This window comes from Protomyctophum parallelum (genome assembly GCF_964188405.1).
Source record: "Protomyctophum parallelum genome assembly, chromosome: 5".
Classification (NCBI taxonomy): Eukaryota; Metazoa; Chordata; class Actinopteri; order Myctophiformes; family Myctophidae; genus Protomyctophum; species Protomyctophum parallelum.
Genome location: NC_139702.1, coordinates 3,194,225 through 3,208,698, shown reverse-complemented (window position 1 = coordinate 3,208,698; position 14,474 = coordinate 3,194,225). Strand labels below are relative to the sequence as shown.

At 43.5% G+C, this 14,474-nt stretch overlaps 1 protein-coding gene across 1 annotated transcript in view; it reads right to left on the bottom strand.

The window, feature by feature from the left end:
- LOC310859200 (tudor domain-containing protein 7A-like) overlaps positions 1 to 11,135 on the bottom strand; it is a gene marked incomplete at its 5' end in the record, with an annotated part of 32,639 nt that extends 21,504 nt beyond the window's left edge. Inside the window, 6 exons of the mRNA XM_083765601.1 lie at positions 801 to 952; positions 2,224 to 2,261; positions 4,335 to 4,418; positions 6,753 to 6,888; positions 8,954 to 9,101; positions 10,929 to 11,135. Coding sequence (XP_083621727.1) covers positions 801 to 952; positions 2,224 to 2,261; positions 4,335 to 4,418; positions 6,753 to 6,888; positions 8,954 to 9,101; positions 10,929 to 11,135 — 765 coding nt within the window. The remainder of the gene's footprint in view (positions 1 to 800; positions 953 to 2,223; positions 2,262 to 4,334; positions 4,419 to 6,752; positions 6,889 to 8,953; positions 9,102 to 10,928) is intronic.
- Positions 11,136 to 14,474: the final 3,339 nt, after the last annotated feature.

The following is a 14,474-nucleotide window of genomic DNA, read 5'->3' as shown; positions in this document are numbered from 1 at the left end:
GCTTTCACATCTTTTTTTATGTTAAAAACGAGGGGCTGCACAGCCTGCACTTCCGCGGGTGTGAGTGAGGGGAAAGGATCAAATTAAGTACCATAGAACTCCTGAGTCCTAACTACGCTATCGACCAGAGCTACTGTTGTTGATTGACGTTAGCTTCCAGGCTAGGCTAGGTGCAACATGTTTCGCATTGAGCTGATACTGGAGGCTTGACGAGGTGCGGTGATATGTGAATTCTTTATTGAATAATTGCACACAACTGTGCTGTAATCCACGCTATTATCGGATAGCCTTTTAAATCCTATTTCCGATCCACGGGGACAAGCAAAGTGATCTCAGCGGCTTCCCCCAGTCTGGTGGTGTTATTGTTGTCTGAAGAGGACACTGAGTCGAAATGGGACGGTGTGTGTGTGTGTGTGTGTGCATGCATGCATGCAGATGGGGGTGACCAACAAGGAAAGGAGAGGAGGATAGAGAGAGAGCAGTGACATTATTGGCGGAACATTTTCATGCATTTAAAACTTTGTTCGTCAATCAACTAAAATGTTCGTCTAGCCTCGTCTTGTCAGCGATAACACACACACGTCTCGTCATCGTCATCGCGTCAAACAGAGCTAATTAGTTTGTCAGCGTCAGTCTTGTCCCGAATTATTTGAGTGTCGTTCGTTTCAGTCCGTCTTAGTCCTGGAAAAAGGGGCGTTGACGTCATCATTTACGTTATCGTCAGTCCTGACGAAAACAACACTGGTTTGAATGTAGAATGTTTCCAACCAATAGCGACAATACACAGACTACCAACTCACCTGACAGATGTGTGTCCACTTGTCCATGTCTATGAGGGTCTGGGGGTGGAGTTGCTCGTTGAACATTTTCTTGTAGACGTCTGGTAGCTTCGACTTCCACAGACCACTGTAGTGCTTAGCAAGCAGCTGAGTTAGCCTGCTCTGAACTTGCTCTATGTGATAGACAAAGATTTTAAATTAAAGCTGTATTCAAATGAACCACTTAAAACAGTCATTGTTTAGTAGTAGACCAAGGGTCAAAGGCCCCCTCCTTTTTCCCCTCTAGACAAAATATTTGCTAAATATACAGATTTACAAGCTCAAAACACATCAAGTTGCATTGCGGGCTAGTAGATCTACCACTTTGCCTCTGGGTTCTCGCGAGACTGACTGCATATAACGTTACTGAGCAGTTGTTGTCGGGAGATCACAGTAGCTTGTTTCCGCGTCAACGCAGGGAAACTAACAAACAAAACACAGCGCACATGTCAGGAGCTTATATACCCTAAGGTCAGGAGCCGATCGAGCAACATTAATGATGGCAGCAGCGGCAGTCAGTTCTTCCTCGCAAGAGGAGGATCCGCGACAAGTGATTTACAACCCGGGCAATCTTAGAAGTGCTGTATGGAAGCACTATGGCTTTTGGTCAGTAAACGGGGAAAAAAAGTTGTTTGCAAGATATGCAAGTCGGAGTTAGCCTCCCACGGCTCAACAACCAACCTGGCTAACCATCTCGAAAATATACATCCACCAGAGCATGAGGCATTGTCAACCCCCGAAACCAAACAAACAACCACGTTTGAGTGAATACTAGTATAATTTGCCTGCGGCAAGTTCTCCCTCCAGCGAGGCAAGAGGCTTAGAATGAAACTTAGACTGTCCCATTTCATTAAGTGTTCCAACTCGGTTTTCAGCAGCAGCAGCAAATGCGCACATTGCGCAGAGAGAGAGAGAGAGAGCTGCCCACCTGTGTTGAATAAATACATCTACACACACTACACAGTTGGTTTATGTCTCATGTTGCACAGTATTGGTGTAAATGATATAAAAATCCGAATGGCTCGAATTGAAATCCGAATGGGTCGAATTGCTCGAATCCATGTGGGTTTTTAAAAAGAATATCCGAATGTAATTTTTGGACAATTCCGGCAGCACTACTCGACACCCTCACTGAATATAAAGGCTTAGGTTAAAAGGAACGGACTGACAGGGGAAAGAAATCCCACTTTACAAGCCGGAATTGTGTGAAGGGAGAACATGACTGAAAATCGTTACAAGTGTCAAGCATCCATTTGTATCTCCATGTTGCTGAAAACGGCTCGTTGCCTTTGCTTTGTAGCCATAGCTATGGCGTTAACACAGCATAACACCTTAAGGACCTTTAAGCATTCTATTTTGACACAAGGACAGCATATAGATGACTTTATGTTATGGTGAAACATACCTCCAGGCTGTTCTTCTCGGTAGCTGTTCTTCTCGGTCCTGATGACAGAGAGAAGAGTTAGTCCTGAGAGGGCGATCATTTTGTTCAAAAGACATTGAGATGCATGCTTCCAAACACTGGCACATGAAATGCTTTTTTGACTGCTCAGTGTCGGTTACAGACTCACCGGTTAAGCTGGACACAGTGTTGTTCTCGTCAACGAAAACTAAAACGAAATATGTTCGTCAACGCCCATTTTTCACCGCACGAGAACTTGACTAAACGAGACAAAAACCCACATGTATAAACAATAATTGGACTAAATCATTATGCAATTTAGTTGATAAATAAAGACGAAACGAAAATGTAGTTAACAAAAATAAAGACTGAACTAAAATCTGTCTTCATTTCGTTCATGAACAAAGACTAGACGAAATATATTTATTTATATATTTTCTTCCTGTGAGCGCATACATGTGCTCGGCGCTCGCCGAGGCAGCACCAGCAGCACGCACGCACACACACACACACACACACACACACACTAGAGTTGCATGTTGTGCTCAGAACAGTTACAAAAGTTACTAAACTACGGAACGCAGGTTGGGCCGTCTGTCACCGAGTCATGGTTGAATTAAGTGTTTGCAACATGAACCAACGTTATCAAGCTTATGTTCGACAAGCGACAAAGGAATATAATAAGGCTTATTGGACAGCAAAACACAGGGAACTGGAGATGTTATAAACGCCAGGAATTGTGAAGAAATAGGGTCTCGTCATAGAGAGCACCCTCTCTCTGATCCCCGCCCGGTGAGTAGCAACACACATGAACGTGTGTGCGTGCGTGCAGCCTAGTAGCAATAATAATAGTGACATTAGCTTAGCATGTAGCAACACACAAAGGGTGCATTCGGAAATGCGCACCGGGAGCGCACTCGCCTATTAGTTTGCGCCCCAATGGTGCTTGCGTGCGCAACCCGCGCGTGCTCAACTTCTAACCAGGTGTTTAGTAATGTTTGGCTGCACTGGGATCAGTTGGTTAAACAAGTGGACATTAAGGTTCTATAGGAGTTGTCTTGTTGTACTGCACTGGGATCAGTTGGTTAAACAAGTAGACATTAAGGTTCTATAGGAGTTGTCTTGTTGTACTGCACTGGGGTCAGTTGGTTAAACAAGTGGACATTAAGGATCTATAAGAGTTGTCTTGTACTGCACTGGGATCAGTTTGTTGAATTGATTTTTAAGTTTTAACTCATTTTTTTGAGTGGTGCAACTGGCTGGCTGTGTCCGAGCACGAAAATAGCATTTGGTTTGTTTTCACAACCAAGTGCACTGTAACACAAACACATATTAACTGTTTATATGATCAGTTTGGGTGTGACAGTACAGTACAGTAGAGGGACCCCCTGGGGACCCCCACACAGTAACTCTGTCATTTTTCAACCGTTTCGGATGTGGGGCAGCTCACCAGAACCGGGCTGGCACTTCATGTGGAAGTTCTGGGGACCCCCCAGGGACCCCCACACAGAGTTGCATCACTCAGTTCAGTAGATTTTTGTGAAATATTTTTTAGATTAGATGGAATCATGGAAACATAACTGTTGATAAAAAAGTAAAGGGCTAAAATAATTGTCTGACTAAAACTAGACTAAATTGTCAGACTAAAACTAGACTAAATTGTCAGACTAAAACTAGACTAAAATGCCAATAGTTTTTGTTGACTAAAACTAAACAAATAAATTCACGGTTTCTTGGACTAAGATAAAGACTAAAATTCGTGACTTTTAGTCGACTAAAACTAAAGCATGAGTTTGACTAAATATGATAAAAACTAACGGTGATTGAAGACTGAGACTAAATTAAACAATAGCCAACAAAAACAACACTGGCTGGACTGGCTGAGCAGAAGGAGGTGAAAGGACAGGTGCCCTGTGACAACAGAGGGAGAGTTAGGCCTGAGAGAGCAAACATTTTATGTTCAAACCACGTCAAGATGCACGCTTTTAACAGAGGCTCATTTTAACATTTTGCAGCAAGATCAAGTATCACAGAGCAATCCAGTCCCCCGCCGGATAACCCAAGTGTTGTCATTCAACTATCCTAGGACACGTTGTGCTGTCAGTTACACTCACCGGTTAAGCTGGACAGGTTGAGCAGAAGGGATCACAGGGCACAGGATTGTCACAGGGACTGTCACAGGGACTGTCACATGGCACCTGTGACAAAAGAGGGAGAGTTAGGCCTGAGAGAGCAAACATTTTATGTTCCAACCATGTCAAAATGCATGCTCTCAGCAAGACAAAGTATCACAGAGCAATCCAGTTCCCCGACAGATATAGCAAGTGTATTCATCCTAGTCCATTTGGACCACTCCTCTGTCGTCAGTTGCAGACTCACCACTAGGGTTGGGTGACGATACGAATACATCGTCAATCGCGAATATACGAATCCAATCGCCGAATATTTTTATTAGGCGATTTCTCGGGACGATTTAGCCCAATTAACCTGTAAAGTGTGAGCAACATGTGAATCAATTTGGCCCAGCAAAGTAGTAACAGCGGCCGGGTGGAAATCACCTCCTCCCGTTATAATGTATGCTCCCACAGTCCACGCACTCAGCAGCATCGGGCACCAGGGCACGGCACTTACGGCCTGGGAGCTGAGGGAGGCTGTAGCCTACATGTTGTTTAAGCTCCGGAGTCCAGACCGATGCAGTTTAATAATATACAGTCACAACAGAATGCACACTGCTGTCTCGTGTCTCATCACAATCCCAATGCCTCACCCGTGAAGTCGAAAAAAACTGTCTACTAGTGTTAGTGTATAGGCTCGGGGATCATTCGTTAGCTTAGCGCTTAGCTTAGCGTGTAGCCCCTACTGGTGCTGCAACCCACTGATTGAACTTCAACTCCACCTGTAATCTAAGTTATTTTTATTGACAACGTGAACAAACCCCGACACCAGCGCTGCAAAAATAGACAGATCTACAAGCTCTCAACAGCAGCCAGCAGCCCGGCCGCAGCAGCTTGTGGGCTCCGCTGCTCCGCTCCGAGCCTCCGACGGACCGCCGGTGCGGGGAGTCAAGGGAGCAAGTTACCCTGGCTGTGCAGCTGCGCTGCAGTCTGCAGAAACGGACTGATCTACAAGCTCTCAACGCCTAGCGAACGGAGGTGCAAAAACAGGCAGGACGCGGCGCCTTGAGAGCTTGTAGATCTGGCTTTTTTGCGACCTGCAGTGAGCTTTTATGACACGAATACATCGTTAATCGGCGAATATTGGTCAGACGATGGGCGGTTGAAAAAAATTGGCATATCGCCCAACCTTACTCACCACTTAATATGGGCAGGAGGAGCGAAAGGGAGTGAAACCACTGGTCCCCTGTGGCAACAGAAAATAATTAGGCCCGAGACCTGAAACATCTTAACCCATTCTGACCTGAGATCAGATTCTAAAAATGTCTTCTATGTCAGTCGCTCTTCGATTTTAGTAAAATACCGGTAAGCAAATTAGGTATTTATGCCATGGTTGATCTGCGGAGAGGGTGAGCCTGTCCACATAGACCATGAAAAAAAAAAAGAATGGATGTCACGCCAATACGACTCTACAGGCAGAAAAATTAAGCCAACTCTGGAGTGATTTCAAATCCGCCATATTTCTATATCCGGGTCCAGACATCCCAGACGAATGCCATTGGTTGGGACCCGTTTAAAAAAGGTTGTCCACACACGTCAGTGAAATTACCCGCCTCCCCCGGGGAGGGGGAGGCAGTTGCCCCCTGACCAGGGGGAGGCAGTTGCCCCCTGACCAGGGGGAGGCAGTTGCCCCCTGACCAGGGGGAGGCAGTTTAGTGACCAGAATTACTGCATGTTTGGTGAGGGTACCAACCCTAGGGGATTAGGGCGATATGACATTTTGCCCCCTCTGTGTTGTCAGTTGCAGACTCACCGGTTAACCTGGGCAGGTGGAGTAGAATGGGGTGGAACCACTGGTCCCCTGTGCTGAACAGGAACGGTAGCATTCAACCTCTGATTAAGCTGCCTGTAGTTAGAGAGGAGCGAATGTGATAGAAACATTGCAGTCGAGCAGGAACCATGCAACTCTATACTCTTAAATCTTTGTTAGAAAAAATAGAAATATATCTATATTAAATTTCCCCTTCAATGTCAGTGGTGTTTAATGTTTTGACCCGTTTTTTCCACCCAGTGTCAATTATCTAATGTGATCCTGGGTGCTTTAAGTTTCCATTCTTTAGAAATAAAGAACCCAAAACCGGTAATCCTGGCCACTCGGCCAACGCTACACTATCAATAAAGGCAGAACAGCCAAAAGAAGAAATACAGGAGCGTATACCTGCCCTTTTTGTTCCATTCCTAAGCTAATAATGCTGGTCTGACAAAATTCTGTCAACCAATTGCTTGGTCAGAAGAACTACCTGTAGTACCACCAGTAGTAGTACTTCCTCTGTGGGAACCTCTGAATTAGATAACATGTAGTGATATGATTAACTGTTTTGGTACGATTGATGTGCGACCGATCCCACAACCTCCTACCTGAAATCTCCTGTGGTACTGACACCGCTTCTGGACATCTGGTTATAGGGCCGTGATGATGATGATGATGGACGGCTCGGTGGCCAAGAAGGAAAACCATATGACGAGGGCTGCCGGAGGAAAGACTTGGGAGTCACTGGAGGGAGAGAGAGAGAGAACATTAACTTACCACTTCAAGTGTCTCTTTTCTGACCAAAGGAGAGTGCACAGCGCACATCAATAGTGGGGTGGTACTGACCACGGGAGATAAACTTGAACAGAAAGGAGAGGTTGCACAACTCGTAGTCACGATGCAAGAAACTTATTTTAAGATGACCAACGTTCGGCACAAAATGCCTTCTTCAGGGTTACCCTTTATAATTTTTATCCCACAATTTTGTAACCCATTTTTTCACCCTGTACCAATTGCCTAAGCTGTAATCCTGGGAGATACTCCGCCCTCTGCCAACCTGGGGAGGGCCTTAATTAAACTGAGCTCATGCCTCCTCCAATGGGTGAGGAGTGAGTGTGCCGCTTCTTATCACCTGACTGGGGGTGGGTGTGTGGAAGGGGGGGGGGGTTTGGATGGAAGGAACACATACCATACATGGGCAACTGGTGGCCGGTGGGCCCCCACCTTCACTTAACCCATTCTGACCTGAGATCAGATTCATACGAAGGTTTCCACTGGACACACACTGGTCTGATTAACCCATTCTGACCTGAGATAAGATTCTAAAAATGTCAGTCGTTCTTCGATTTTTCAAAAATAGCAGACCTACAAGCTCGTATCGCGCCACTCGGTGGCGCGATATGAGCTTGTAGATCTGCTATTTTTAAATAGCTAAAGCATGACATGATGCCAACACCAAAATGGGTGCCCGGTCAGAATGGGTTAATGCTGCCCTCAGGTTAATATCAGAATACTGATATATTATTGATTTCAGCTGTTACAATTCCAAACATGCAAACATGAAACATGACCCTCTTTTGCATGTCCAATGTGTTTGGATTTAGTTCATAAAGTTAACATACCGGTAACTATAACTAAATTAGACAATTCTTTTTCAGGATTTCAATTCAAATATAGCAAAAATAGCTGATCTACAAGCTCAAAACACGTCACGGTGCGACGCGTTTTGAGCTTGCAGATCGGCTATCTTTGCCACGACAGTAATGTGCAACGTGGCCCTGGAGTCTGGAGTGTGTAAATATTGTGGCCCTCTGGAGTGAGTGTGTAAATATTGTGGCCCTCTGGAGTGAGTGTGGAAATATTGTGGCCCTCTGGAGTGAGTGTGTAAATATTGTGGCCCTCTGGAGTGAGTGTGTAAATATTGTGGCCCTCTGGAGTGAGTGTGTAAATATTGTGGCCCTCTGGAGTGAGTGTGTAAATATTGTGGCCCTCTGGAGTGAGTGTGTAAATATAGTGGCCCTCTGGAGTGAGTGTGTAAATATAGTGGCCCTCTGGAGTGAGTGTGTAAATATTGTGGCCCTCTGGAGTGAGTGTGTAAATATTGTGGCCCTCTGGAGTGAGTGTGTAAATATTGTGGCCCTCTGGAGTGAGTGTGGAAATATTGTGGCCCTCTGGAGTGAGTGTGGAAATATTGTGGCCCTCTGGAGTGAGTGTGGAAATATTGTGGCCCTCTGGAGTGAGTGTGTAAATATTGTGGCCCTCTGGAGTGAGTGTGTAAATATTGTGGCCCTCTGGAGTGAGTGTGTAAATATTGTGGCCCTCTGGAGTGAGTGTGTAAATATTGTGGCCCTCTGGAGTGAGTGTGTAAATATTGTGGCCCTCTGGAGTGAGTGTGGAAATATTGTGGCCCTCTGGAGTGAGTGTGTAAATATTGTGTCCCTCTGGAGTGAGTGTGTAAATATTGTGGCCCTCTGGAGTGAGTGTGTAAATATTGTGGCCCTCTGGAGTGAGTGTGTAAATATTGTGGCCCTCTGGAATGAGTGTGTAAATATTGTGGCCCTCTGGAGTGAGTGTGGAAATATTGTGGCCCTCTGGAGTGAGTGTGGAAATATTGTGGCCCTCTGGAGTGTGTGTGGAAATATTGTGGCCCTCTCCATCGTCAAAGTTGCCCCCCACTGACGTATACAGATATGATGCGACTATGTTCACTATATACGTTATTTTGATAGTTCATTAAAATAATGGTGATATGGATTTGAAGTCATATTGTCCAGTCCTAGTGTGGTTGGTTCTAATGCATCTCTCCTACCGTTGGGCATGTAGAGCCTAGCGGGACTGGGTCTCATTCTACAGTTGACCATCCGGTTGGTCTTGCTGGTTTTCTTGGTGGACTTTTGCATGGCCACCATCTGAGCAATGTGGGCCGTCTCCTGACACACTGCAGCAAAGCACGTTAACTGCACAACACAGACGCACAAATCAAAATATATCAAATCACCACAATTCAGAAAGACAGTCTGTGTTCACAGAACATTCTGTTGATTACATTTATCTAGAAAGCAACAGCCATTTAATGTTTCACGAGATAAATATTAAATTACCAAATAAAGTCTGGGTTGCAGTAGCCTCGGAAACCCCGACGTTTTTATTTCCAGGGAGGAAAAAAACGTCTGGGTCTGAGTCCACAATTCGGCATAGAGTAGCGCAAACATTGCTCACTCTCTGCTGATTTCTGATCGTCTGCACCTTTGTAAAATTGACATACACACGCACACATGTACACACACGCTCCTCTCTCTCTGTCGCTCTAAGTAATTAGTCTCATGTCGCGCAGCTGCGCATGGATCCTGCCGGGAGCTGCCCATGCCATAAAAAGCATAGGCGAGTTCCAGGCTAGGGTTGCAGCAACAAGTCTGAACTTTTATAGCAGCAATTTAAGAATCTTGATTTATTTTCTTAAAAAAAATTAAGTACACAGATCTTGTATACCCATACAAGATCTGTGTTCTTAATTATTATTTTGGCATATGTTAATGCATTTAAAATAAAACCATATCACCACCATTAGCCTTTTCATGTCGCGCACCCCATATTTGTCTTAAACTTTTCTGATGAATTGAAAATGGTGGACCCTGTTACAAGTCTTACTGCTTTAGTGCTTTGCATGATTTTGTCCACAAAGTAGCAGTTTTTGAAAACAAGCACTTCCAAACTCTGACACTTTAACATTGTTTAATGCAATCAGACAGGACTTTTTGGATGAATGGGATGTCAAGGCCAGAAAGTAGTTTTTTTCCCACTCAGTGGGCGTTCCCGCATGACTTCCACGTACGATGATGTCACGCGTATACACTCTATACAAGCTAGTAATGTCTGCCTCTTTCTTATAGCTATAAGTTTAGTAATGTCTGCCTCTTTCTTATAGCTATAAGTTTAGTAATGTCTGCCTCTTTCTTATAGCTATAAGTTTAGTAATGTCTGCCTCTTTCTTATAGCTATAAGTTTAGTAATGTCTGCCTCTTTCTTATAGCTATAAGTTTAGTAATGTCTGCCTCTTTCTTATAGCTATAAGTTTAGTAATGTCTGCCTCTTTCTTATAGCTATACGTTTAGTAATGTCTGCCTCTTTCTTATAGCTATACGTTTAGTAATGTCTGCCTCTTTCTTATAGCTATAAGTTTAGTAATGTCTGCCTCTTTCTTATAGCTATAAGTTTAGTAATGTCTGCCTCTTTCTTATAGCTATAAGTTTAGTAATGTCTGCCTCTTTCTTATAGCTATAAGTTTTGACAATCTGGCCAGTGTTTTTATTGCCACCACAGGTCACAGTTAAATATGAAATCGGTCATGCCTCGTGACATCACGTGATGTCATCAATATTAAGCCCATATATGGAGATCCCTGATGTCATCAATATTGGCCAGCAACTCTACATCTCACCTCAAACCCTTAGATCTCCATATAGTCTATATGGAGATATAAGGGGTTTGGGGTGAGATGTTTGAGAGTGTAACATGAAACCTTGGTTTCATTTTTGAGTTTAAGATCTATAAGGGTTCATTTGGTTACCAACTCTCCATCGTTTAGTAGCTGGAGACCACCTGGAACCCCCTCAAGGAGCACTGGTGGTCCCCAGACGACTGCATAACAGAGCAGGCAGCGCATGGTCACTGTTATGATCCGAATGCAGCTGCCATTAGAAAATAAAAGCCTGGATACCGAGGCTACGCTACTGTATGATGGATGCAACACAACACGTAATCACTGAAAGAAGCCACTGAATTACTTCTCCCATGCGGTTCTCCAGGCGGACCACGGACGGGACGGAGCGCAGGTAGGGCTCCAGCTCCTTGTGGCCGAGCCTCCACAGCGGGATCGTCTCTCCGCACAGGGAGCGGTACTCGGCCTGCAGCCGGTGGATGGCCACCCCGGTCTTGCTGGACTGGAGGACGGACCTCAGCAAGCTTTTCACAGACTCCGCGTCCTCCGACATTGTTTTAAATCACTGTACTGAAACAGAGAGAGAGAGACAGTGGTGGAAGTGGAAGATATGATTTAATTCAAACGTTCATTTAAAATGAAGTCCAGCGTGTCTGCGGTCGGTTGGATTGATTGATTGAAATATTTATTAACAGTTTGTAGAATTTACAGTACATTTTACGCACAAACTCAATACAAAGACTGTTAACTGTGAGTGGACGACCCAATTAAGCATTACACTTGTTTACAACAGGGTCCACATTGTTCAATTCATCAAAACATTTAGAGACATACAAATAGACATTTCTATGTAGCTAAAGAACAGAACAGGAATTCATCATATAGGAAGCAAAAAGGGAAAAGATACATATACAGTGAGGGGAAAAGGGGGGGGGATTCAGATTTTACAGAGGCCAGTTTCGAATTGCAGCCATCCGTAGGTGCCCTTTGAGAGCGGTTTTGAAGGAGTCAAGGGATTCACATGTCTTAATGACTGTTGGTAGGGCGTTCCACATTTTGGTGGTCGGTTGGAGGCCTTGGCTTTGCCAAACAAGCCATCAACTCGTCACGGGCAGGTTTGTCCCAAATTGTCCGCGACGCGTCGATAGCTTAATTGTAGCCTTATCTGTTTTCTCCTTTGACAAACGATGGCGTGTGGTTGTCTTGACTCTTCTAGTAAGTATAGTACAAGTTACATCGCGGGTGGAAAGCTTTAAATACAGAAGACCGGCTCATAGATATAAACCACCTGTTTGACATCATGACATGGGTGTCGAATATCACATAAATGTAAAAATGGAATACGTCAATGTAGTTTAAAACGTTACTTTGCTTCTTTAACGCGAGGCGAAGTCGGGGAGTTGCAGCTGCTAAACGACCACGCCATGAACCAACACACACACACACGTTTGGTCCAGCAGGTGTGTAGGCTTAGCTTAGCTCAGCTCTAATTAATTACACGTTTTAGCGACAATGTCGAATCGTGAACGAACAATATTACTTGCGAGAACTAAACGAAAAGCTTTGTGTTGTGTCGCACGTGCTGCTCGACGTATATTTCACACTTTTTTTTACCTGTTTTCTGCTCCTTGAAAGACTTTAACTCCAAACTCACTTATGTTCTTCTCGTTCTGCGTACCTTTACTTACTACCTTTTCTCCCTCTACAAAACTACAAGTTACAAAACTCGCGAGATGAGATCATGGCATATACCACGTGTCAGGGCCTGGCACAATGTTGCCAGAATTTGAGAGAAATAAGCATCCAGGTCTGTGAAAACAAGCCCAAAAGAAGCGACTATTATTGATTGATTGATTTTTGCATTGATTTTTTTCACAGTATGCAGAATGGCCCCTGGGTACATTTCAAACGAAAGTCAATACAAAAGTCAATACAAAAATTGTTACATTGTGGACGAGCCATGACTGATTAAGCATTTTCACTTGTTTACACTTTTTCAATTCTGGCACTATAGGCAATTGAAAATAGCAGATCGACAAGCTCACGACGAGCTTGTAGATTTGTAGAAAAATATTGGGGGAAAAAAAACATTTTAACGACACAAATCTGGTATGGGGGTCCCTGGCACAAAATATTTGTAGATGTAGGGTCCGCTCTATGGTCCTTGACAAGACAGAAATGTATGAGAATCACTGGTCTAAACGACATTAGGAAACAAGCCCAAATAAGCGACTACACTTTATAAACAAGCCTCAGAAAAACCGAAAACCACAACAATTACAAATATTTACAAGCAACTACAGAAAAAGTCGCTTATAAATAATAATCGGACATGGCAACACTGGCCTGGACTGGTCCGGGTCATAGAGTATAACTCTATGGTCCGGGTGGGTTTATACAAACGAATAGCTAAATACATAAACGTAATGTAATATGCGGTAATATAGAACCAACTAAAAATATATAATAGTTAGTATATGAGTGAGTAACAAACAAAAAAAAACAGAAATACACAAACATTATTTCAGGATTCAGTAAATCTATTTGTTGTAAACCGACTGATTTAAGTAGCCTACATAATTCTGTTTTAAAAAGAGAAAAGAGTGATTTCATTTAAAATAAAAATCACTACCTTTAGAGGTTGTGAAAAAAACGTTCATCAGATCATCATCAATAGCGCCATCTTCCGCATTATTATAGTAACACATATAGCTGTTAGTTAAATGATAAATAATGGCTCGAATTTATATAAGCTTTCCATGAGCCTGCCCAAGGACGCTTTAAATTAAAAGTGATCAATAACAAACAAGTATATAATGCCATAAGCTTGAGAGAAGTGTGTCTTTTCAAGGCAGCCTTGAAAGAGTCCAGGCAGTGAGTGCTAGAGCATGGGTTCCCAAAGTGGGGTCCGGGGACCCATAGGGGTACTTGAGGGAGTTCCAGGGGGTACCTAGCTCAATTAGAGATAGTTACGAACCAAATGGACCCTTATGGGTCTGTAACTATGGAACCAAATTGACCCTAACGGGTCCATTTGGTTCCATTTGTACACTGTCAGAGTTAAATTAACAGTGGTTTTACAATATGAATTGGGGGTCTCAGAGATTGAAATGCCATTAAATCGGGGATCCGTAGCATAATGCGTGGGAAACTGGGGGTCCATTCAAATAATATGTTTCGGAACCCCTGCTAGAGCCGTAAAAAGAGTGCGTCCACTAAGGAAAGTAGGCTTTCTAATAGCACAAGCCGCCTTCGTATTGTTGAGTAGCAAAAACGTTCTTTATATTTTCGCTACAGACGAGAGGCTGGTCTTGTTTTAATAGTTTAATAAAGTAGGCCGTTCTCCATAGCGTATCAAATAGTGATGACAAAAAAGATGATATACGTTTGACTCTTATCATCAAATTAATTTCCCATTCCAAGTGCATTTGTCTCATACATAACACCAGTGCTGCTATTCCATATTTAAACTATTTTGAGCAATGGTATAATACAAAAAATTCAGTCGGTAGCTCAGTCAAAAAGGTGTGGGCACACCTGGTTTAGGCTAACTGTACCATCACGCTGACATTTCTATAAGTTTGACACCAGCAAGGCAGCAATCAATATCAGCATAATTATATTATGGGCACATTTCTGCTGCTTCCTGCAACCAGAAAACAGAAAATGCAATGTGTTCATTAGAGCGCACCACCAAGCCGGAGGCTCCACTGCCAGGCATTGGACCTGGGTCATTTTAATCTGTTTTAATGCTACCATAATCATTAAAGGCATTAACAATGGCTCTGAATCCCCATTGGAATCGTTTAACTTATGAAATACCATGCAATGGAGGGAAATAATTCCTCATAAGTTTACTTATACGTATGTATGGATGCTGACTGAGTCTTTA